Source organism: Procambarus clarkii, chromosome 46, assembly GCF_040958095.1.
Source record: "Procambarus clarkii isolate CNS0578487 chromosome 46, FALCON_Pclarkii_2.0, whole genome shotgun sequence".
Classification (NCBI taxonomy): domain Eukaryota; kingdom Metazoa; phylum Arthropoda; class Malacostraca; order Decapoda; family Cambaridae; genus Procambarus; species Procambarus clarkii.
In genome coordinates, this window is record NC_091195.1 from 7,541,648 (window position 1) to 7,566,299 (window position 24,652).

Genomic DNA, 24,652 nt, shown 5'->3' on the forward strand with positions numbered 1-24,652 from the left:
TGCAGAGGAGGAGGAGGAGGGTAGTGGTGCAGAGGAGGAGGAGGAGGAGGGTAGTGGTGCAGATGAGGAGGGTAGTGGTGCAGAGGAGGAGGAGGGTAGTGGTGCAGCAGAGGAGTAGGAGGAGGTTAGTGGGGCAGAGTGGGAGGAGGGTAGTGGTGCACAGGAGGAGGAGGGGAGTGGTGCGGAGGAGGAGGAGGGTAGTAGTAGAGAGGAAGAGGGTAGTGATGCACAGGAGGAGGAGGAGGAGGGTAATGGTGCAGAGGAGGAGGAGGGTAGTGGTGCAGATGAGGAGGGTAGTGGTGCAGAGGAGGAGGGTAGTGGTGCAGCAGAGGAGTAGGACGAGTTTAGTGGGGCAGAGTGGGAGGAGGGTAGTGGTGCAGAGGAGGAGGGTAGTGGTGCAGAGGAGGAGGAGGGTAGTGGTGTAAAGGAGGAGGAGGGTAGTGGTGCAGAGAAAGAGGAGGATAGTGGTGCAGAGTAGGAGGAGTGTAGTCGTGCAGAGGAGGAGCATAGTGGTGCAGAGGAGGAGGAGGAGGATAGTGGTGCAGAGGAGGAGGAGGGTAGCGGTGCAGAGGAGGAGGAGGAGGGTATTGGTGCAGAGGAGGAGGAGGGTAGTGGTGCAGAGGACGAGGAGGAGGAGAGTATTGGTGAAGAGGAGGAGGAAGATAGTGGTGCAGAGTAGGTGGAGGGTAGTGGTGCAGATGAGGAGGGTAGTGGTGCAGAGGAGGAGGGTAGTGGTGCAGCAGAGGAGTAGGACGAGTTTAGTGGGGCATAGTGGGAGGAGGGTAGTGGTGCAGAGGAGGAGGGTAGTGGTGCAGAGGAGGAGGGTAGTGGTGTAAAGGAGGAGGAGGGTAGTAGTGCAGAGAAAGAGGAGGGTAGTGGTGCAGAGGAGGAGGAGGGTAGTGGTGCAGAGGAGGAGGAGGAGGAGAGTATTTGTGAAGAGGAGGAGGAGGATAGTGGTGCAGAGTAGGTGGAGGGTAGTGGTGCAGAGGAGGAGGGTAGTGGTGCAGAGGAAGAGGAGGGTAGTGGTGCAGAGGAAAAGGAGGGTAGTAGTGCAGAGGAGGAGGAGGGTAGTTGTGCACAGGAGGATGAGAGTAGTGGTGCAGAGGAGGAGGAGGGTAGTGGTGCAGAGGAGGAGGGTAGTGGTGCAGAGGAAGGGGAGGGTAGTGATGCAGAGGAGGAGGAGGGTAGTTGTGCAGAGGAAGAGGAGGATAGTCGTGCAGAGGAGGATGAGGGTAATGGTGCAGAGGAGGTAGAGGGTAGCGGTGCAGAGGAGGATGAGGAGGAGGAGGGTAGTGGTGCAGAGAAGTAGGAGGGTAGTGATGCAGAGGAGGAGGAGGATAGTTGTGTAGAGGAGAATGAGGGTAGTGATGCAGAGGAAAAGGGTAGTGGTGCAGAGGAGGAGGGTAGTGGTGCAGAGGAGGAAGGTAGTGGAGCAGAGGAGGAGGGTTAGTGGTGCAGAGGAGGAGGGTAGTGGTGCAGAGGAGGAGGGTAGTGGGGCAGAGGAGGAGGGGGCGGGTAGTATTGCAGAGGAGGAGGAGGAGGGTAGTGGCGCAGAGGAGGAGGTAAGTGGTGCAGATGAAAAGGGTAGAGGTGCAGAGGAAGAGGGTAGTGGTGCAGAGAAGTAGGAGGGTAGTGGTGCAGAGGAGGAGGAGGATAGTTGTGTAGAGGAGAATGAGGGTAGTGATTCAGAGGAGGAGGGTAGTGGTGTAGAGGAGGAGGGTAGTAGTGCAGAGGAGGAGGAGGGTAGTGGTGCAGAGGAGGAGGAGGGTAGTGGTGCAGAGGAGGAGGGTAGTGGTGCAGAGGAGGAGGAGGGTAGTGGTGCAGAGGAGGAGGGTAGTGGGGCAGAGGAGGAGGGGGCGGGTAGTATTGCAGAGGAGGAGGAGGAGGGTAGTGGTGCAGAGGCGGAAGAGAGTAGAGGTCCAGAGGAGGAGGAGGAGGGTAGTGGTGCAGAGGAGGAGGGTAGTGGTGCAGAGGAGGAGGGTAGTGGTGCAGAGGAGGAGGGTAGTAGTGCAGAGGAGGAGGGTAGTGGTGCAGAGGAGGAGGGTAGTGGTGCAGAGGAGGAGGATAGTGGTTCATTGGAGGAGGAGGGTAGTGGTGCAGAGGCGGAGGGTAGTGGTGCAGAGGAGGAGGGTAGTGGTTCATTGGAGGAGGAGAGAAGAGGTCCAGAGTAGGAGGTGGAGGGTAGTGGTGCAAAGAATGAGGAGAGTAGTGTTGTAGAGGAGGAGGAGGAGGGTAGTGGTGCAGAAGCGGAGGGTAGTGGTGCAGAGGAGGAGGAGGGCAGTGGTGCAGAGGAGAAGGGTAGTGGTGCAGAGGAGGAGGAGGGTAGTAGTGCAGAGGAGGAGGAGGGTAGTGGTGCAGAGGAGGAGGGTAGTGGTGTAGAGGAGGAGGGTAGTAGTGCAGAGGAGGAGGAGGGTAGTGGTGCAGAGGAGGAGGAGGGTAGTGGTGCAGAGGAGGAGGGTAGTGGTGCAGAGGAGGAGGAGGGTAGTGGTGCAGAGGAGGAGGGTAGTGGTGCAGAGGAGGAGGAGGGTAGTGGTTCAGAGGAGGAGGAGGGTAGTGGTGCAGAGGAGGAGGGTAGTGGTGCAGAGGGGGAGGGAAGTGGTGCTGAGGAGGAGGATAGTGGTGCAGAGTAGGAGAAGGGTAGTGGTGCAGATTAGGAGGAGGGTAGTGGTACAGCGGAGGAGGAGGAGGGTAGTGGTGCAGAGGAGGAGGGTAGTGGTGCAGAGTAGGCGAGGGAGGGTAGTGGTGCAGAGGAGGAGGAGGTAGAAGAGGGTAGTGGTGCAGAGAAGGAGGAGGAGGGTAGTGGTGCAAAGGAGGATGAGGGTAGTGGTGCAGGGGAGAAGGGTAGTGGTGCAGAGGAGGAGGGTAGTGGTGTAGAGGAGGAGGGTAGTAGTGCAGAGGAGGAGGAGGGTAGTGGTGCAGAGGAGGAGGAGGGTAGTGGTGCAGAGGAGGAGGGTAGTGGTGCAGAGGAGGGTAGTGGTGCCGAGGAGGGGGTAGTGGTGCAGAGGAGGAGGAGGGTAGTGGTGCAGAGGAGGAGGAGGGTAGTGGTGCAGATGAGGAGGAGGGTAGTGGTGCAGAGGGGGAGGAGGGTAGTAGTGCAGAGGAGGAGGAGGGTAGTGGTGCAGAGGAAGAGGGTAGTGGTGCAGAGGAGGAGGGTAGTGGTGCAGCAGAGGAGTAGGAGGAGGTTAGTGGGGCAGAGTGGGAGGAGGGTAGTGGTGCACAGGAGGAGGAGGGGAGTAGTGCGGAGGAGGAGGAGGGTAGTAGTAGAGAGGAAGAGGGTAGTGATGCACAGGAGGAGGAGGAGGAGGGTAATGGTGCAGAGGAGGAGGAGGAGGGTAGTGGTGCAGATGAGGAGGGTAGTGGTGCAGAGGAGGAGGGTAGTGGTGCAGCAGAGGAGTAGGACGAGTTTAGTGGGGCAGAGTGGGAGGAGGGTAGTGGTGCAGAGGAGGAGGGTAGTGGTGCAGAGGAGGAGGAGGGTAGTGGTGTAAAGGAGGAGGAGGGTAGTGGTGCAGAGAAAGAGGAGGATAGTGGTGCAGAGTAGGAGGAGTGTAGTCGTGCAGAGGAGGAGCATAGTGGTGCAGAGGAGGAGGAGGAGGATAGTGGTGCAGAGGAGGAGGAGGGTAGCGGTGCAGAGGAGGAGGAGGAGGGTATTGGTGCAGAGGAGGAGGAGGGTAGTGGTGCAGAGGACGAGGAGGAGGAGAGTATTGGTGAAGAGGAGGAGGAAGATAGTGGTGCAGAGTAGGTGGAGGGTAGTGGTGCAGATGAGGAGGGTAGTGGTGCAGAGGAGGAGGGTAGTGGTGCAGCAGAGGAGTAGGACGAGTTTAGTGGGGCATAGTGGGAGGAGGGTAGTGGTGCAGAGGAGGAGGGTAGTGGTGCAGAGGAGGAGGGTAGTGGTGTAAAGGAGGAGGAGGGTAGTAGTGCAGAGAAAGAGGAGGGTAGTGGTGCAGAGGAGGAGGAGGGTAGTGGTGCAGAGGAGGAGGAGGAGGAGAGTATTGGTGAAGAGGAGGAGGAGGATAGTGGTGCAGAGTAGGTGGAGGGTAGTGGTGCAGAGGAGGAGGGTAGTGGTGCAGAGGAAGAGGAGGGTAGTGGTGCAGAGGAAAAGGAGGGTAGTAGTGCAGAGGAGGAGGAGGGTAGTTGTGCACAGGAGGATGAGGGTAGTGGTGCAGAGGAGGAGGAGGGTAGTGGTGCAGAGGAGGAGGGTAGTGGTGCAGAGGAAGGGGAGGGTAGTGATGCAGAGGAGGAGGAGGGTAGTTGTGCAGAGGAAGAGGAGGATAGTCGTGCAGAGGAGGTTGAGGGTAATGGTGCAGAGGAGGTAGAGGGTAGTAGTGCAGAGGAGGATGAGGAGGAGGAGGGTAGTGGTGCAGAGAAGTAGGAGGGTAGTGATGCAGAGGAGGAGGAGGATAGTTGTGTAGAGGAGAATGAGGGTAGTGGTGCAGAGGAAGAGGGTAGTGGTGCAGAGGAGGAAGGTAGTGGAGCAGAGGAGGAGGGTTAGTGGTGCAGAGGAGGAGGGTAGTGGTGCAGAGGAGGAGGGTAGTGGGGCAGAGGAGGAGGGGGCGGGTAGTATTGCAGAGGAGGAGGAGGAGGGTAGTGGTGCAGAGGAGGAGGTAAGTGGTGCAGATGAAAAGGGTAGTGGTGCAGAGGAGGAGGGTAGTGGTGCAGAGGAGGAAGGTAGTGGAGCAGAGGAGGAGGGTTAGTGGTGCAGAGGAGGAGGGTAGTGGTGCAGAGGAAGAGGGTAGTGGTGCAGAGAAGTAGGAGGGTAGTGGTGCAGAGGAGGAGGAGGATAGTTGTGTAGAGGAGAATGAGGGTAGTGATGCAGAGGAGGAGGGTAGTGGTGTAGAGGAGGAGGGTAGTAGTGCAGAGGAGGAGGAGGGTAGTGGTGCAGAGGAGGAGGAGGGTAGTGGTGCAGAGGAGGAGAGTAGTGGTGCAGAGGAGGAGGAGGGTAGTGGTGCAGAGGAGGAGGGTAGTGGGGCAGAGGAGGAGGGGGCGGGTTGTATTGCAGAGGAGGAGGAGGAGGGTAGTGGTGCAGAGGAGGAAGAGAGTAGAGGTCCAGAGGAGGAGGAGGAGGGTAGTGGTGCAGAGGAGGAGGGTAGTGGTGCAGAGGAGGAGGGTAGTGGTGCAGAGGAGGAGGGTAGTAGTGCAGAGGAGGAGGGTAGTGGTGCAGAGGAGGAGGGTAGTGGTGCAGAGGAGGAGGATAGTGGTTCATTGGAGGAGGAGGGTAGTGGTGCAGAGGAGGAGGGTAGTGGTGCAGAGGAGGAGGGTAGTGGTTCATTGGAGGAGGAGAGAAGAGGTCCAGAGTAGGAGGTGGAGGGTAGTGGTGCAAAGAATGAGGAGAGTAGTGTTGTAGAGGAGGAGGAGGAGGGTAGTGGTGCAGAAGCGGAGGGTAGTGGTGCAGAGGAGGAGGAGGGCAGTGGTGCAGAGGAGGAGGGTAGTGGTGCAGAGGAGGAGGAGGGTAGTAGTGCAGAGGAGGAGGAGGGTAGTGGTGCAGAGGTCCTGGGTAGTGGTGTAGAGGAGGAGGGTAGTAGTGCAGAGGAGGAGGGTAGTGGTGCAGAGGAGGAGGAGGGTAATGGTGCAGAGGAGGAGGGTAGTGGTGCAGAGGAGGAGGAGGGTAGTGGTGCAGAGGAGGAGGGTAGTGGTGCAGAGGAGGAGGAGGGTAGTGGTTCAGAGTAGGAGGAGGGTAGTGGTGCAGAGGAGGAGGGTAGTGGTGCAGAGGGGGAGGGAAATGGTGCTGAGGAGGAGGATAGTGGTGCAGAGTAGGAGAAGGGTAGTGGTGCAGATTAGGAGGAGGGTAGTGGTACAGCGGAGGAGGAGGAGGGTAGTGGTGCAGAGGAGGAGGGTAGTGGTGCAGAGGAGGCGAGGGAGGGTAGTGGTGCAGAGGAGGAGGAGGTAGAAGAGGGTAGTGGTGCAGAGAAGGAGGAGGAGGGTAGTGGTGCAAAGGAGGATGAGGGTAGTGGTGCAGGGGAGAAGGGTAGTGGTGCAGAGGAGGAGGGTAGTGGTGTAGAGGAGGAGGGTAGTAGTGCAGAGGAGGAGGAGGGTAGTGGTGCAGAGGAGGAGGACGGTAGTGGTGCAGAGGAGGAGGAGGGTAGTGGTGCAGAGGGGGAGGAGGGTAGTAGTGCAGAGGAGGAGGAGGGTAGTGGTGCAGAGGAAGAGGGTAGTGGTGCAGAGGAGGACGAGGATAGTGGTCCAGAAGAGGAGGAGAGTAGTGGTGCAGAGGGGGAGGAGAGTAGTGGTGCAGAGGAGGAGGGTAGTGGTGCAGAGGAGGAGGATTGTAGTGGTGCAGAGAAGGAGGGTAGTTGTGCAGAAGAGGAGGAGGGTAGTGGTGCAGAGGAGGAGGGTAGTGGTGCAGAGGAGGAGGATTGTAGTGGTGCAGAGGAGGAGGGTAGTGGTGCAGAGGAGGAGGGTAGTGGTGTAGAGGAGGAGGATAGTGGTGCAGTGGAGGAGGGTAGTGGTGCAGAGGAGGAGGAGGGTAGTGGTGCAGAGGAGGAGGAGGGTAGTGGTTCAGAGGAGGAGGAGGGTAGTGGTGCAGAGGAGGAAGAGGAGGAGGACATGGTGGAAAGGAGGAGGAGGGTAGTGGTGCAGAGGAGGAGGAGGGTAGTGGTGCAGAGGAGGAGGAGGGTAGTGGTGCATAGGAGGAGGCGGGAAGTGGTGCAGAGGAGGAGGAGGGTAGTGGTGCATAGGAGTAGGAAAGTGGTGCAGAGGAGGAGGGTAGTGGTGCATAGGAGTAGGGTAGTGGTGCAGAGGAGGAGGGTAGTGGTGCAGTGGAAGAGGGTTGTGGTGCAGAGGAGGAGGAGGGTAGTGGTGCATAGGGGTAGGGAAGTGGTGCAGAGGAGGAGGGTAGTGGTGCATAGGAGTAGGGTAGTGGTGCAGAGGAGGAGGGTAGTGGTGCGGAGGAGGAGGGTTGTGGTGCAGAGGAGGAGGGTAGTGATGCAGAGGAGGAGGAAGGTAGTGGTGCAGAGGAGGAGGGTAGTGGTGCAGAGGGGGAGGGTAGTGGAGCTGAGGAGGAGGAGGATATTGGTGAAGAGGAGGAGAAGGGTAGTGGTGCAGATTACGAGGAGGGTAGTGGTGCAGCGGAGGAGGAAGAGGGTAGTGGTGCATAGGAGGAGGGTAGTGGTGCAGAGGAGGAGGGTAGTGGTGCAGAGGAGGCGAGGGAGGGTGGTGGTGTAAAGGAGGAGGAAGGTAGTGGTGCAGAGGAGAAGGGGGGTAGTGGTGCAGAGGAGGAGGGTAGTGGTGCAGATGAGGAGGGTAGTGGTGCAGAAGAGGAGGAGGGTAGTGATGCAGAAGAGGAGGAGGGTAGTGGTGCAGAGGAGGAGGGTAGTGATGCAGATGAGGAGGAGGGTAGTGGTGCAGAGGAGGAGGAGGAGGGTAGTGGTGCAGAGGAGGAGGAGGGTACTGGTTCAGAGGAGGAGGAGGGTAGTGGTGCAGAGGAGGAGGAGGAGGGTAGTGGTGCAGAGGAGGAGGAGGGTTCTGGTGCAGAGGAGGAAGAGGGTACTGGTTCAGAGGGGGAGGAGGGTAGTGGTGCAGAGGAGGAGGATAGTGGTGCAGAGGAGGAGGGTAGTGGTGCAGACGAGGAGGAGGGTAGTGGTGCAGAGGAAGAGGAGGGTAGTGGTCCAGAGGAGGAGGATAGTGGTGCACAGGAGGAGGAGAGTAGTGGTGCAGAGGGGGAGGAGGGTAGTGGTGCAGAGTAGGAGAATAGTGGTTCGGAGGAGGAGGATGGTAGTGGTGCAGAGAGGAGGAGGGAAGTGGTGCAGAGGAGGAGGAGGGTAGTGGTGCAGAGGAGGAGGAGGAGGAGGAGGAGGAGGGTAGTGGTGCGAAGGAGGAGGAGAGTAGTGGTGCGGAGGAGGAGGATTGTAGTGGTGCAGAGAAGAGGAGGGAAGTGGTGCAGAGGAGGAGGAGGGTAGTAATTCAGAGGAGGATAGTGGTGCAGAGGAGGAGAGTAGTGGTGCAGAGTAGGAGGGTAGTGGTGCAGAAGAGGAGGATAGTGGTGCAGAGGAGAAGGAGTGTAGTGGTGCAGAGGGGGAGGAGGGTAGTGGTGCAGAGGAGGAGGGTTGTGGTGCAGAGGAGGAGAAGGAGGGTAGTGGTGCGGAGGAGGAGGAGGGTAGTGGTGCAGAAAGGAGGAGGGATGTGGTGCAGTGGAGGAGGAGGGTAGTGGTTCAAAGGAGGAGGATGATAGTGGTGCAGAGGAGGAGGAGAGTACTGGTGCAGAGGAGGAAGAGGGTAGTGGTGCAGAGAAGGAGGAGAGTAGTGGTGGAGGAAGAGGAGGGTAGTGGTGCAGAGAGGGAGGAGAGTAGTGGTGCAGAGGAGGAAGAGGGTAGTGGTGCAGAGGAGGAGGAGGGTAGTGGTGGAGGAAGAGGAGGGTAGTGGTGCACAGGAGATGGAGGGTAGTGGTGCAGAGGAGGAGGGTTGTGGTGCAGAGGAGGAGGGTAGTGGTGCAGAGGAGGAGGGTAGTGGGGCAAAGGAGGGGTTGAGTAATTGTGCAGAGGAGGAGGGTAGTGGTGCAGAGGAGGAGGGTAGTGGTGCAGAGGAGGAGGGTAGTGGTGCAGAGGAGGAGGATTGTAGTGGTGCAGAGGAGGAGGGTAGTGGTGCAGAGGAGGAGGGTAGTGGTGCAGAGGAGGGTAGTGGTGCAGAGGAGGAGGATAGTGGTGCAGAGGAGGAGGATAGTGGTGTAGAGGAGGAGGAGGGTAGTGGTGCAGAGGAGGAGGAGGGGTAGTGGTGCAGAGGAGGGGGAGGGTAGTGGTGCAGAGGAGGAGGAGGGTAGTGGTGGAGACGAGGAGGCGGGAAGTGGTACAGAGGAGGAGGAGGAGGGTTGTGGTGCAGAGAAGGAAGAGGGTAGTGGTGCATAGGAGTAGGGAAGTGGTGCAGAGGAGGAGGGTAGTGGTGCATAGGAGTAGGGTAGTGGTGCAGAGGAGGAGGGTAGTGGTGCAGAGGAGGAGGGATGTGGTGCAGAGGAGGAGGGTAGTGGTGCAGAGGAGGAGGGTAGCGGTGCAGAGGAGGAGGGTAGTGGTGCAGAGGATGAGGGTAGCGGTGCAGAGTGGGAGGGTAGAGGTTCAGGGGTGGAGGGAAGTGGTGCAGAGGAGGGGGAGGGTAGTGGTGCAGAGGAGGGGGAGGGTAGTGGTGCAGAGGAGGAGGAGGGTAGTGGTGCAGAGGAGGGGGAGGGTAGTGGTGCAGAGGAGGAGGAGGGTAGTAGTGCAGAGGAGGAGGAGGGTAGTGGTGCAGAGTAGGAGGAGGGTAGTGGTTCAGAGGAAGAGGAGGGTAGTGGTGCTGAGCAGGGGAAGGGTAGTGGTGCAGAGGAGGAGGAGAGTAGAGGTGCAGAGGAGGGGGAGGGTAGTGGTGCGGAGGAGGAGCGTAGTGGTGCAGAGTAGGAGGGTAGTGGTACTGAGGAGGAGGAGAAGGGTAGTGGTGCAGAGGAGGAGGAGGGTAGTGGTGCAGAGGAGGATGACGATAGTGGTGCAGAGGAGGGTAGTGGTGCAGAGGAGGAGGGTAGAGGTTCAGAGGTGGAGGGTAGTGGTGCAGAGGAGGAGGGTAGTGGTGCAGAGGAGGAGGGTAGTGGTGCAGAGGAGGAGGGTAGTGGTTCATGGGAGGAGGAGAGTAGAGGTCCAGAGTAGGAGGTGGAGGGTAGTGGTGCAAAGAATGAGGAGAGTAGTGTTGTAGAGGAGGAGGAGGAGGGTAGTGGTGCAGAAGCGGAGGGTAGTGGTGCAGAGGAGGAGGGTAGTGGTGCAGAAGAGGAGGGTAGTGGTGCAGAGGAGGAGGAGGGTAGTGGTGCAGAGGAGGAGGGTAGTGGTGCAGAGGAGGAGGAGGGTAGTGGTGCAGAGGAGGAGGAGGGTAGTGGTGCAGAGGAGGAGGGTAGTGGTGCTGAGGAGGAGGATAGTGGTGCAGAGTAGGAGAAGGGTAGTGGTGCAGAATAGGAGGAGGGTAGTGGTACAGCGGAGGAGGAGGAGGGTAGTGGTGCATAGGAGGAGGGTAGTGGTGCAGAGGAGGAGGGTAGTGGTGCAGAGGAGGCGAGGGAGGGTAGTGGTGCAGAGGAGGAGGAGGTAGAAGAGGGTAGTGGTGCAGAGAAGGAGGAGGAGGGTGATGGTGCAAAGGAGGATGAGGGTAGTGGTGCAGGGGAGAAGGGTAGTGGTGCAGAGGAGGAGGGTAGTGGTGTAGAGGAGGAGGGTAGTAGTGCAGAGGAGGAGGAGGGTAGTGGTGTAGAGGAGGAGGAGGGTAGTGGTGCAGAGGAGGAGGGTAGTGGTGCAGAGGAGGAGGGTAGTGGTGCCGAGGAGGGGGTAGTGGTGCAGAGGAGGAAGGAAGTGGTGCAGAGGAGGAGGATAAGGGTAGTGGTGCAGAGGAGGAGGAGGAGGGTAGTGGTGCAAACGGGGATTAGAGTGTTGGTGCAGAGGAGGAGGCTAGTGGTGCAGAGGAGAAGGAGGCTAGTGGAGCAGAGGAGGATGCGGGTAGTGGTGCAGTGGAGGTGGGTAGTGGTGCAGAGCAGGAGGGTAGTGCTTCAGAGGAGGAGGGTAGTGGTGCTGCGGAGGAGGTTAGTGGTGCAGAGGAGGAGGGTAGTGGTGCAGAGGTGGAGGAGGGTAGTGGAGCAGAGGAGGAGGAGGGTAGTGGTGCAGAGGAGGAGGGTAGTGGTGCAGAGGAGGAGGGTAGTGGTGCAGAGGTGGAGGAGGGTAGTGGTGCAGATGAGGAGGGTAGTGGTGCAGAGGTGGAGGAGGGTAGTGGTGCAGAGGTGGAGGAGGGTAGTGGTGCATAGGGGTAGGGAAGTGGTGCAGAGGAGGAGGGTAGTGGTGCATAGGAGTAGGGTAGTGGTGCAGAGGAGGAGGGTAGTGGTGCGGAGGAGGAGGGTTGTGGTGCAGAGGAGGAGGGTAGTGATGCAGAGGAGGAGGAAGGTAGTGGTGCAGAGGAGGAGGGTAGTGGTGCAGAGGGGGAGGGTAGTGGAGCTGAGGAGGAGGAGGATATTGGTGAAGAGGAGGAGAAGGGTAGTGGTGCAGATTACGAGGAGGGTAGTGGTGCAGCGGAGGAGGAAGAGGGTAGTGGTGCATAGGAGGAGGGTAGTGGTGCAGAGGAGGAGGGTAGTGGTGCAGAGGAGGCGAGGGAGGGTAGTGGTGCAGAGGAGGAGGAGGAGGAGGGTAGTGGTGCAGAGGAGGAGGAGGAGGGTGGTGGTGTAAAGGAGGAGGAAGGTAGTGGTGCAGAGGAGAAGGGGGGTAGTGGTGCAGAGGAGGAGGGTAGTGGTGCAGATGAGGAGGGTAGTGGTGCAGAAGAGGAGGAGGGTAGTGATGCAGAAGAGGAGGAGGGTAGTGGTGCAGAGGAGGAGGGTAGTGATGCAGATGAGGAGGAGGGTAGTGGTGCAGAGGAGGAGGAGGAGGGTAGTGGTGCAGAGGAGGAGGAGGGTACTGGTTCAGAGGAGGAGGAGGGTAGTGGTGCAGAGGAGGAGGAGGAGGGTAGTGGTGCAGAGGAGGAGGAGGGTTCTGGTGCAGAGGAGGAAGAGGGTACTGGTTCAGAGGGGGAGGAGGGTAGTGGTGCAGAGGAGGAGGATAGTGGTGCAGAGGAGGAGGGTAGTGGTGCAGACGAGGAGGAGGGTAGTGGTGCAGAGGAAGAGGAGGGTAGTGGTCCAGAGGAGGAGGATAGTGGTGCACAGGAGGAGGAGAGTAGTGGTGCAGAGGGGGAGGAGGGTAGTGGTGCAGAGTAGGAGAATAGTGGTTCGGAGGAGGAGGATGGTAGTGGTGCAGAGAGGAGGAGGGAAGTGGTGCAGAGGAGGAGGAGGGTAGTGGTGCAGAGGAGGAGGAGGAGGAGGAGGAGGAGGAGGGTAGTGGTGCGAAGGAGGAGGAGAGTAGTGGTGCGGAGGAGGAGGATTGTAGTGGTGCAGAGAAGAGGAGGGAAGTGGTGCAGAGGAGGAGGAGGGTAGTAATTCAGAGGAGGATAGTGGTGCAGAGGAGGAGAGTAGTGGTGCAGAGTAGGAGGGTAGTGGTGCAGAAGAGGAGGATAGTGGTGCAGAGGAGAAGGAGTGTAGTGGTGCAGAGGGGGAGGAGGGTAGTGGTGCAGAGGAGGAGGGTTGTGGTGCAGAGGAGGAGAAGGAGGGTAGTGGTGCGGAGGAGGAGGAGGGTAGTGGTGCAGAAAGGAGGAGGGAAGTGGTGCAGTGGAGGAGGAGGGTAGTGGTTCAAAGGAGGAGGATGATAGTGGTGCAGAGGAGGAGGAGAGTACTGGTGCAGAGGAGGAAGAGGGTAGTGGTGCAGAGAAGGAGGAGAGTAGTGGTGGAGGAAGAGGAGGGTAGTGGTGCAGAGGGGGTGGAGAGTAGTGGTGCAGAGGAGGAAGAGGGTAGTGGTGCAGAGGAGGAGGAGGGTAGTGGTGGAGGAAGAGGAGGGTAGTGGTGCACAGGAGATGGAGGGTAGTGGTGCAGAGGAGGAGGGTTGTGGTGCAGAGGAGGAGGGTAGTGGTGCAGAGGAGGAGGGTAGTGGGGCAAAGGAGGGGTTGAGTAATTGTGCAGAGGAGGAGGGTAGTGGTGCAGAGGAGGAGGGTAGTGGTGCAGAGGAGGAGGGTAGTGGTGCAGAGGAGGAGGATTGTAGTGGTGCAGAGGAGGAGGGTAGTGGTGCAGAGGAGGAGGGTAGTGGTGCAGAGGAGGGTAGTGGTGCAGAGGAGGAGGATAGTGGTGCAGAGGAGGAGGGTAGTGGTGTAGAGGAGGAGGAGGGTAGTGGTGCAGAGGAGGAGGAGGGGTAGTGGTGCAGAGGAGGGGGAGGGTAGTGGTGCAGAGGAGGAGGAGGGTAGTGGTGGAGACGAGGAGGCGGGAAGTGGTACAGAGGAGGAGGAGGAGGGTTGTGGTGCAGAGAAGGAAGAGGGTAGTGGTGCATAGGAGTAGGGAAGTGGTGCAGAGGAGGAGGGTAGTGGTGCATAGGAGTAGGGTAGTGGTGCAGAGGAGGAGGGTAGTGGTGCAGAGGAGGAGGGATGTGGTGCAGAGGAGGAGGGTAGTGGTGCAGAGGAGGAGGGTAGCGGTGCAGAGGAGGAGGGTAGTGGTGCAGAGGATGAGGGTAGCGGTGCAGAGTGGGAGGGTAGAGGTTCAGGGGTGGAGGGAAGTGGTGCAGAGGAGGGGGAGGGTAGTGGTGCAGAGGAGGGGGAGGGTAGTGGTGCAGAGGAGGAGGAGGGTAGTGGTGCAGAGGAGGGGGAGGGTAGTGGTGCAGAGGAGGAGGAGGGTAGTAGTGCAGAGGAGGAGGAGGGTAGTGGTGCAGAGTAGGAGGAGGGTAGTGGTTCAGAGGAAGAGGAGGGTAGTGGTGCTGAGCAGGGGAAGGGTAGTGGTGCAGAGGAGGAGGAGAGTAGAGGTGCAGAGGAGGGGGAGGGTAGTGGTGCGGAGGAGGAGCGTAGTGGTGCAGAGTAGGAGGGTAGTGGTACTGAGGAGGAGGAGAAGGGTAGTGGTGCAGAGGAGGAGGAGGGTAGTGGTGCAGAGGAGGATGACGATAGTGGTGCAGAGGAGGGTAGTGGTGCAGAGGAGGAGGGTAGAGGTTCAGAGGTGGAGGGTAGTGGTGCAGAGGAGGAGGGTAGTGGTGCAGAGGAGGAGGGTAGTGGTGCAGAGGAGGAGGGTAGTGGTTCATGGGAGGAGGAGAGTAGAGGTCCAGAGTAGGAGGTGGAGGGTAGTGGTGCAAAGAATGAGGAGAGTAGTGTTGTAGAGGAGGAGGAGGAGGGTAGTGGTGCAGAAGCGGAGGGTAGTGGTGCAGAGGAGGAGGGTAGTGGTGCAGAAGAGGAGGGTAGTGGTGCAGAGGAGGAGGAGGGTAGTGGTGCAGAGGAGGAGGGTAGTGGTGCAGAGGAGGAGGAGGGTAGTGGTGCAGAGGAGGAGGAGGGTAGTGGTGCAGAGGAGGAGGGTAGTGGTGCTGAGGAGGAGGATAGTGGTGCAGAGTAGGAGAAGGGTAGTGGTGCAGAATAGGAGGAGGGTAGTGGTACAGCGGAGGAGGAGGAGGGTAGTGGTGCATAGGAGGAGGGTAGTGGTGCAGAGGAGGAGGGTAGTGGTGCAGAGGAGGCGAGGGAGGGTAGTGGTGCAGAGGAGGAGGAGGTAGAAGAGGGTAGTGGTGCAGAGAAGGAGGAGGAGGGTGATGGTGCAAAGGAGGATGAGGGTAGTGGTGCAGGGGAGAAGGGTAGTGGTGCAGAGGAGGAGGGTAGTGGTGTAGAGGAGGAGGGTAGTAGTGCAGAGGAGGAGGAGGGTAGTGGTGTAGAGGAGGAGGAGGGTAGTGGTGCAGAGGAGGAGGGTAGTGGTGCAGAGGAGGAGGGTAGTGGTGCCGAGGAGGGGGTAGTGGTGCAGAGGAGGAAGGAAGTGGTGCAGAGGAGGAGGATAAGGGTAGTGGTGCAGAGGAGGAGGAGGAGGGTAGTGGTGCAAACGGGGATTAGAGTGTTGGTGCAGAGGAGGAGGCTAGTGGTGCAGAGGAGAAGGAGGCTAGTGGAGCAGAGGAGGATGCGGGTAGTGGTGCAGTGGAGGTGGGTAGTGGTGCAGAGCAGGAGGGTAGTGCTTCAGAGGAGGAGGGTAGTGGTGCTGCGGAGGAGGTTAGTGGTGCAGAGGAGGAGGGTAGTGGTGCAGAGGTGGAGGAGGGTAGTGGAGCAGAGGAGGAGGAGGGTAGTGGTGCAGAGGAGGAGGGTAGTGGTGCAGAGGAGGAGGGTAGTGGTGCAGAGGTGGAGGAGGGTAGTGGTGCAGATGAGGAGGGTAGTGGTGCAGAGGTGGAGGAGGGTAGTGGTGCAGAGGTGGAGGAGGGTAGTGGAGCAGAGGAGGAGGAGGCTAATGGTGACGAGGAGGAGGAGGGTAGTGGTGCAGATGTGGAGGAGGGTAGTGGAGCAGAGCCAGATACCATAAACCACGACAACCTCGACCACCATTAACAATAACCACCACTACCACTAATCACAACCATCAGCCACCACAATTACCAACCACAGCAATCAACCACCACCGCCACCAACCACAACTATTAACCACCACTAGAACCAACCACTACCACCAACAATAAACATCACCCACCACTGCCACCAATCACAACCTACCACCACAGCCACCAACCACAACCCAGCAACAATTCCACCACCACTACCATGGATTCTCCATTAAGTGAAAGTAATGAATAAAATATTTTTAACCTACATTTTATTATGCTTCAATTTTATTTCTAGTATATGTAGAAATATATTTTTAATATATTTCTACATTTTTTTGTATATATTCCATCAATCAGGAAAACGATTTTTATGCAACATTTAAGGTTGCGACACGGTCTCAAAATTGTTTAGCCAAAGTTGTGCAGTAAGTTGTGGCAACTTATTTACAACCACACAATAACGTAGCTAATACATGAAAACAAACGTTGTCACACCTGGCTACTCTCCCGACCCACACCTGTAGATGAGAGGGAGCACGGAAGCCCACACCTGGCTACTCTCCCCACCCACACCTACAGAAGGAGCCCCACACCAGCCTATTTTCCTCATCCAAACCTGCATATCGGAGTAAATACTGAATTCTACAACTGGGACCACTGCCAGCCCCCACTTGTAGATGAGACGGAACAGTAAACCAACACCTGTCTCCTTCACACCTGATTACTTTCCCCACCCACACCTGCAGATGAGAGAGAAAACTGAAGTATACACCTGGTAACTCTCCACCCCCACGCCTGCACATGAGAGGGAACACTGATGCCCACACCTGGCTACTCTCCCCACCCACACCTACAGAAGGAGCCCCACACCAGCCTATTTTCCTCATCCAAACCTGCATATCGGAGTAAATACTGAATTCTACAGCTGAGACCACTGCCAGCCACCACTTGTAGATGAGACGGAACAGTAAACCAACACCTGTCTCCTTCACATCTGACTACTTTCTCCACCAACACCTGCAGATGAGAGAGAAAACTGAAGTATACACCTGGTAACTCTCCACCCCCACGCCTGCACATGAGAGGGAACACTGATGCCCACACCTGCTACTCTCCCTCCCCTCACCTGCAGATGGGAAGGAACACGGAAGCCCACACCTGGCTACTCACCCGACCCACACCTGCACATGAGAGGTAACACTAAAGCCCACACCTGGCTACTCTCCCCACCCACACCTGTACATGAGAGGGAACACTAAAGACCACACCTGGCTACTCTCCCTCCCCACACCTGTAGATGAGAGGGAACACGGAAGCCCACACCTGGCTACTCTCCCCACCCACACCTGCACATGAGAGGGAACACTAAAGCCCACACCTGGCTACTCTCCCCACCCACACCTGTCTATGTCACACACTCATGCCAAAGAAAACTTATATCAAGTAAATCTAGCTTGTATTAAGCAAGACAATGTTGGGCTAAATATTGATCAGTGTTATCTTATAAGCAGTGAAGCTTGCTTAACGAATATTCTTGGTCGCTAAACGGTGCTCAAAGTTACTCAAGAAGCCTTATAAGTTCTCTAATTCATGACTTTTAATGTAAAAATATTTTTGAAACCACTGGAAGCACTGTGAATTAAACAACTGAGTTACAGATATTCACGTGTTAAAATGTAGTCAATACGTACAGGTGAGACGCGTGTCACGGAAGGCCAGGTGACTATACCCTCCTCTTGAGGGAGGACACAGCTGAGCCGCCAGGTGGCAGCACCAGTCTATGGCGGGGTCGTCATCAGTGAGGTCCCGCCTGATGGTCAGGGTGAGCGTCCTTCCCTGGTACGGCAGAGTGTCCAGGGTGTCCGGGTTCACGTAACCCCTGATGTCCAGGGTGTCCGGGTCCACGTAGCCCGTGGCGTCCAGGGTGTCCGGGTCCACGTAGCCCGTGGCGTCCAGGGTGTCCGGGTCCACGTAGCCCGTGGCGTCCAGGGTGTCCGGGTCCACGTAGCCCATGGCGTCCAGGGTGTCCGGGTCCACGTAGCCCGTGGCGTCCAGGGTGTCCGGGTCCACGTAGCCCGTGGCGTCCAGGGTAATGACTGAAGACATACACTGAGATGCAGTCACTGTCGTTACTGGTATGTTCTAAGATATAACAAGAAGACATACTGAGCCATCCACTCACCTTACTGCTGGGTTTATTACCTGATGACAAGTCCGTATTTTGGACAGTATTAATAGCATCTAAACTATGTATTAATAGCTTTTAAAAGCCATGGTCAAGGTCATCTGTATCAATGGTCAAGGTCACAGTCAAGGTCATCTGTATCAATGGTCAAGGTCTCATTAGAAGGTCATATAAACTAAGTCAAGGTCACAGTCAAAATTATCTGTATCAATGTTCAAGGTCACAGTCAAGGTCATCTGTATCAATGGTCAAGGTCACAGTCATGGTCATCTTTATCAATGGTCAAGGTCTCATTTGGTCATATAAACTAAGTCAAGGTCACAGTGAAAGGTCATCTGGACCAAGTATCAAGGTCACAGGGATAGATGGGTCACCTGAATTAAGGATCAAAGTTACAGAAGGTCTAATTAACCAAGGATCAAGGTCACAGTGAAAGGTCATCTTAAACAGGAATTAGGTCACAGTGAAAGGTCATCTTAAACAGGAATTAGGTCACAGTGAAGGTCATCTTAAACAGGAATTAGGTCACAGTGAAAGGTCATCTTAAACAGGAATTAGGTCACAGTAAAAGGTAATCTTGGACAGGAATTAGGTCACAGTGAAAGGTCATCTTGAACAGGAATTAGGTCACAGTGAAAGGTCATTTTGGACAGGAATTAGGTGACAGTGAAAGGTCATCCTGAACAGGAATTAGGTCACAGTAAAAGGTCATCCTGAACAGGAATTAGGTCACAGTAAAAGGTCATCTTGGACAGGAATTAGGTCACTGTGAAAGGTCATCCTGAACAGGAATTAGGTCACAGTGAAAGGTCATCCTGAACAGGAATTAGGTCACAGTGAAAGGAGATCTGTACCACGAGTCAAAGTCAAAGTGGTAAGTCATCTGAACCAAAAGTTTGGCGTCGCTAAATACTTCATGAAATTATTTATGCACAAGAATATATACAGCAGCGGAATGTTTCGAAAATTTATTATTCATGGAGTAGTCGCCCTTAATAAGTCTATATTTGTAATCAAAGTAGAAGGTTTGTCACCCTTAAGGTGACTATATTTGTAAACAATATAAGGTGTTTGTCACCCTTAAGGTGACTATATTTGTAAACAATATAAGGTGTTTGTCGCTCTTAAGGTGATTATGTTTGTAAACAATATAAGGAATCTTTCGTCCATAAGGTTGTAAACATATATGTAAACAATGTAAATCTGAATTACTATATTAAACATGACGAATGAAGCCTTTTGCGTAATTTTGGTATTAATAAATAACCCTAAAAATTATGGTGGAAAATATGAATATTTACCAAGATACTGCAGGTGAGGAAGGTGAGGCAGGTGACGGATGAGGACGGGCAGTTGCTGTAGTGTGAGGCGCAGGTGGAGGCTCTCGAGGGTGTGAGGCAGGAGGGGTATGGCTGCCTCAGACATACCCCTCCTGCCAATAAACCGCTCTAAGGTACACTTACTGCCGGGGGCTGTCAGCCTCTCCAAACATTGTTTTGATATCTCAAAATCTTTGCTGAATAATCCATATTCAAAATATTCAAGATTTAAGGATATGGTTACCTTCATTTTTGCCAGCACTGACAGTGCAGACAGAAACTGCTTTAGTTGGGGTGTATCGTTTATGTTTAGGTAAATGTTCTTAGGTGTCACCTTCTTAAGAACAAGCGGCAGGACAACACACGAGTCAACACTCTCTATTTCCCACTCTTGTTCTGTACGCAGCTTCTCACACACGGCTTGGATGACGTGCTCACTCCCGCGGGACTCTGCTACATGCTTCAACAGCTCGTCAGTCTCAAGTGTAACCATCTCGCACAGGTCAATTATGTGAGTAATGAACTTGTGCTCTACTCCCCGGGCACACAGCACCCCGGTAGTGCTGACTAAAATGTTCTGCCATCTGGGGCGCTCATCAAACTCTTGTTGCACGTCGCTAATATCAAACGTTGACCCTCTCAGGTGATCTCGCAAGGAGCGTTTTTCCTTACGTACAACATCCACCAAGAGGTCAATGATTATAGAGCTTTCCCCTGACACACGGTGTGATGGTGGATCACCTCGGTCTTGTTCAGCCTTCAACAAGAGATCGACCAGCCTCCTGCTGGCACAATACTCCTGGTACCTGGCGTGAAAATAGCCAAACACCCACACCACACTGAGGCCCCGACGGTAGCTGGTTCTTGTGAAATAGTTGGACAAGACCTCCTCCTGCGGCAGTCCCAGAGTGTCACACTTCTCCCTAATCTCCGCTTCCGTCTGCGGCCAAAGGTCGTACTCCTGCCTCAGGACCCCTCTTAAACTAATCTCTTCTAAGAACCTCAAAAACCTTTTCACATTTTCGTCACATTTTCCTTTGGGTTGGGTCACGTGTTTGTCTGTGAGTCTGGACACTAATTTGTTGGTTATGAAGTCATGAATCTTCTCGTAGACTTGAGTGTTTGTGGTGAGGTTGTTAAATTCTTCTGTAGCCTCGACACACAGCAGCGCCAACAAGGTCAAGGTGAGTGGAGTGTTGAGGTACTCACCCAGGAACTGACTCATCTGCTCCAGCCGCTGGGTAAACCTCCCTGTGATGACACTCCGTTGGCTCTCTTCCTCCACCAGCACCTTGATGGTTCTCTCGGCGAACTCCACGCGACGTTCTGGAGTGATGCCCAAGACGAGGATGTTGCAGCGAGGTCTGGTGTGTGGGACGAGCTGTGACAGGTGTTGGTCCCACCCCGGCCGTGTGGTTATCACCAACCTCACATCCTTGCCAGGCAGGTGCAACAGCTCCTTCACCAGCCTTCCTGAATGGTCGTTGACCTCGTCGTAGCCGTCAATCAGGACTAATATATTTAAGCTCAAGATTATCTCCTTAAACAGCTGCAAGTCGACACCAGAATCACTAAGTGTTTGAGGCAGCAACTGGCGGAGGAGATCATCGAAGGTATTAAGATGTGAGTCCCTGCACTGTACATAGAAAACGAGGTCCACAGTGCCCAGGTGACGTATGGCAGCAGGGTCCTCTACCCACTTCTCGAGGATGAGCTTGAGTAAAGTTGTCTTGCCCATACCACCTTCCCCTGTCAGGAGGACACACTGAGGGACTCTTCCGTCCTCTCGTCTCATACTCAAGATGTGTTCATAATCTATATCCTGACCCTTGGCAGCGTGGGAGGGTCTTGTGCTATCCTGACCCTTGGCCGCATGGGAGGGTCTTGCCCCTATGACGGGATCTTCAAGGAGTCGCAGTCGTGTAAAAGCAAGACTTGGGTTGTAGTTAATGTTGAGGAGGAGCCAGGGTGCGGGAACAATCTGGTACAGCAGTTTATACCCGTCAGTTAGCTCCTGCTTGCTCATCTGCTTAACCTCTTCTGTGATGTGGCTTCTGAACATCTTAATCTCCTGGCGGAGCTGAGGCAAGTACGCCACATCTGAGGGATCCAGCGGCTCTCTGACCTTCGCTAGCAGACCACCAATATACTTGGTGACATCTCTGGTCACGTGGTCCACATCCTGGCTGTTTGTCCCACACCGGACGCCGGCCTCAGCCAGCATCTTAGCCAATAAGTCACTGAGCTCCGTCAGTGTTGACGTAAGATCTTGCTCTGACATTATCACATTATCATGGGCCAACGTGTTTCGGTGTTGCTTCAGGCTGTAAATGAGGTGTTCAAGTGATGGTCCGTGAGGCCCTGGAGTGGTCCACGTGGGGTCATTCATCTCAGCCAGACCACACACACGTTGCAGGAGTTTATACAACAGGGTGATGTTAAAAGTTGCCGCGTCAGAGGAAGCTTCGAGTTTATCCCTCTGGTGATCATCGAAGACACGCCTGTACTGAGCATTGGTGTACCCCAAGTCCTGAGTGAGGTAAGTCACTACTGGGAAGGTGCCCCGGTACGACCACATAAACACACTTGCTAGCGCGTCTCGTCCTGCCTTAGTCACAGCCAGTCCATACCGCAGTCTGTTCACATCTTCCGGTTGGATAACAGGACTCGAGGCCGCCATATTGGGCCGTATGATTCTCACCTCACACAACTGTTGTCAAGTTTCACACAAGCAGTAAATGTCCCACGCTGGTTTTGTTATTATATTATGTTTAAAAACATAACATTGTTTCTCACTGTCGGAGACGGGCAGCTTGTTAGGCTTGTGTAGGCCTTCCTAAGCCAACGACAGACCTTCCTCAGGATGCATCCCTCAACAGTTGACTAATTTCCAGGTTAATATTTACTGCTAGGTGAACAGTGGTATCAGGAGGCTGAGCATCTCACACTGCCAGGGAATCACACTCGGATCTAATCGGTGATGATCCGACTGCATTAACCACAATACAGTCACTTAATTGACCAAAAATATAAGTGATTTCCAAATAAACCAAATTTTACAAAATGTGTTCACATGTTAATGCAATATTCGGTTCCAGCTTTATTTGTTATTATAAATTTGTTCTTTAACTAGTTAATTTCTTCTGTCTTTGTACTCTTCAGAATTCTGTCATCTGGAAGAACAATTTAACGTTATTAAAACAAGATGTTAGTGTTAAACATTGGGTCAGAAATACATTTTTGAGATCACTAAAACAAATAAAATTCCAAAATCTGCCTCCTGCATTTTGTTATATTTTATAACTTAAAACTTGTCAATATTTTAACCTAACTCCTGTGATCATTGTGGTGTTGGCTTCTGGTTTAGGTAGAGTAATGGTGCTCATTTTCTCACACAGAAATATACGGTGTAGCATTTAGTAATGTTATTCTCTGCCTTTATCTTGCTCTTGTAAGGACCTATTTAGATTATGCAGTTCAGTTTGGTCAACATACAATATACTGGACATAATTTATCTTGAACCCGTAAAGAGAAGAATGACAAAGTTGATCTCAGGAATTAGAAATCTCCCTTATTAAGAGAGATTAAGGAAGCTATGTTTACACATTCTTCGGAAAGTATAGTTGATATTATTGATGTTGTCAAAAGGATGAAAAGTTATATCGAAGGTAGTAATAATAAGTTGTTAACTATATCAACACAAAACAGAACAAGAAATGATAAATCTGTATCAATAAGAAATAATGTCTGATTCTCTGTCTATGCGAGCTAGAAGACCCTACTCAGGGAGCTAGCTTCACCTAATTTCTAACAGTAATTCCTGCTGGGTATGTGCCCAACAGGGAATGGCATATATGTAGGGAGTACAACTTTAAAGAGTACCAAAGCTACCCCCCTACCACGAACTTTGCTATATCATATTAATTAGACTTTGAATTATTTATTTATTTTCTTGCAAGGGTTCCCAGCTGAGCTTCTGTGTAGATCGCCCTCTCCCCCTCCGCTCTCTTGTGGACAATATTCACAGTATAATGTTAACAACTTACATGGAGTTTACTACAAGTAAACTTCCGTCCCCTGAGAGTCTCTTATAGGAGCAATGATGGCGGGCCGCGTAGAGGCTCATCATATAAAATGGCCGCCTAGAGGCACATAAAATGGCCGCCTAGAGGCACATAAAATGGCAACCAAGAAGCCAATAAAGGGGCAGCCTAGAAGCCACTAAAATGGCGAGCTAGAGGACCTTAAAATGGCCGCCTAGAGGCCCATAAAGGGGCCGCCTAAAGGCCCGAAAAATGGCTGCCTAGTGGCCCGTAAAATGGCCGCCTAGAGGACTAAAAAAGGGCACCCTTGAGGAACATAAAATGGCCGCCTTGAGGCCCTTAAAATGGCCGCTATGAGGCCCATAAAAAGGCCGCTTAGAGGCCCATAAAGGGGCCGCCTAAATGCACATAAAAACGCCCCCTAGACGTGCACAAAGGGGCCGCCTAAAAGCACATAAAGGGCCGCCTAGAGGTACATAAAGGGCCGCCTAGAGGCACATAAAGGGCCGCCTAGAGACACATAAAGGGGCCGCCTAGAGGTGCATAAAGGAGCCTTCTTGAGGTACATATATACGAGCCGCCTAGAGGTACATAAAGGAGCCGCCTAGAGGTACATAAAGGGGCCGCCTAGAGGTACATAAAGGTGCCGCTTAGAGGTGCATAAAGGAGCCGCCTAGAGGTACATAAAGTACCGCCTAGAGGCACATAAAGGAACGCATAGAGGTACATAAAGGAGCCGCCTAGAGGTACATAAAGGGCCGCCTAGAGGTAAATAAAGGGCCGCCTAGAGGCACATAAAGGGTCGCCTAGAGGCGCATTAAGGGCCGTATAGAGGCACATGAAGGGCCGCATAGAGGCACATAAAGGGGCCGCCTAGAGGCACATATAGGGGCCGCCTAGAGGCACATAAAGGGGCCGCCTAGAAGCACATAAAGGGCCACCTAAAGGTACATAAAGGGCCGCCTAGAGGTACATAAAGGGCCGCCTAGAGGTACATAAAGGGGCCACCTAGAGGTGCATAAAGGGGCCACCTAGAGGCACATAAATGGCCACCTAAAGGTACATAAAGGGGCCGCCTAGAAGCACATAAAAGGCCGCTTAGAGGCACATAAAGGGGCCACCTAGAGGCACATAAAGGACCGCCTAGAGGCATAAAATGGCTGCCTAGAGGCACATAAAATGGCCGCATTTAGGCCCATAAAACGGGCGCCTTGTAGGACATAAAATGGCCCTCTAGTAGCCCATAAATGGACCGCCTAAAAACATATAAAATGGCCGCCTAGAAGTGCACAAAGGAGCCGCCTAGAGGCACATATAGGGGCCGCCTAGAGGTACATAAAGAGGCCGCCTAGAGGTACATAAAGGGCAGCTTAGAGGTACATAAAGAGCCGGCTAGAAGTGCATAAAAGGGCAGCTTAGAGGTGCATAAAGGGCCGTCTAGAGGCACATAAAGGGCCGCCTAGAGGTATAGAAAGGAGCCGCCTAGAGGTACATTAAGGGGCCGCTAAAGGTACATAAAGGGCCGTCTAGAGGACCATAGAGGGCCGCCTAGAGATACATAAAGGGCCGCCTAGAGGTACATAAAGTGCCCCCTAGAGGTACATAAAGTTCCGCCTAGAGGTACATAAAGGGCCGCCTAGAGGCACATAAAGGGGCCGCCTAGAGGCACATAAAAGGCCACCTAGAGGCACATAACGGGGCCGCCTAGAGGCACATAAAAGGCCACCTAGAGGTACATGAAGCGGCCGTAGTGAGGCACATAAAAGGCCACCTAGAGGTACATAAAGGGCCGCCTAGAGGTACATAAAGTGCCGCCTAGAGGTACATAAAGGAGCCGCCTAGAGGCACATAAAGGGCCGCCTAGAGGCACATAGAGGGCCACCTAGAGGTGCATAAAGGGGCCGCGAAGAGGTACATAAAGGGCCGCCTAGAGGTACATAAAGGGCCGCCTAGAGGTACATAAAGGGGTCGTGTAGAGGTACATAAAAGGGCCGCCTAGAGGTACATAAAGGGCCACCTAGAGGTATATAAAGGGGTCGCCTAGGGGTACTTAAAGGGGCCGACTAGAGGTACAAAAAGGGCCGCCTAGAGGTACGTAAAGGGCCGCCTAGATGAACATAAAGGGCCGCCTAGAGGTACATAAAGGGGCCGTCTAGATGAACATAAAGGGCCGCCTAGAGGTACATAAAGGGGCCGCTTACAGGTACATAAAGGGGCCGCCTAGAGGCACATAAAGGGCCGCTTAGAGGTGCATAAAGGGCCGCCTAGAGGTACATAAAGGGCCGCCT

The 24,652-nt window shown here is 54.5% G+C and overlaps 2 protein-coding genes across 3 annotated transcripts in view; both read right to left on the reverse strand.

Annotated features, from left to right (window-relative positions):
• The window catches only part of LOC138349656 (uncharacterized), a 68,446-nt gene extending 46,841 nt beyond the window's left edge, over window positions 1-21,605 (reverse strand). For both annotated transcript variants that reach the window (XR_011222165.1, XM_069301676.1), the window contains exons 1-2: window positions 18,303-21,605; window positions 16,508-16,912 (exon numbers count right to left, since the gene is read on the reverse strand). Coding sequence is in view for 1 of the 2 variants with exons in the window: in XM_069301676.1 (XP_069157777.1) it covers window positions 16,508-16,912; window positions 18,303-21,000 (3,103 nt within the window). In the remaining variant the exon portion in view is untranslated. The remainder of the gene's footprint in view (window positions 1-16,507; window positions 16,913-18,302) is intronic.
• LOC138350630 (uncharacterized) overlaps window positions 1-24,652 on the reverse strand; it is a 196,876-nt gene that overhangs the window by 167,865 nt on the left and 4,359 nt on the right. The gene's annotated exons all lie outside the window — the stretch shown is intronic.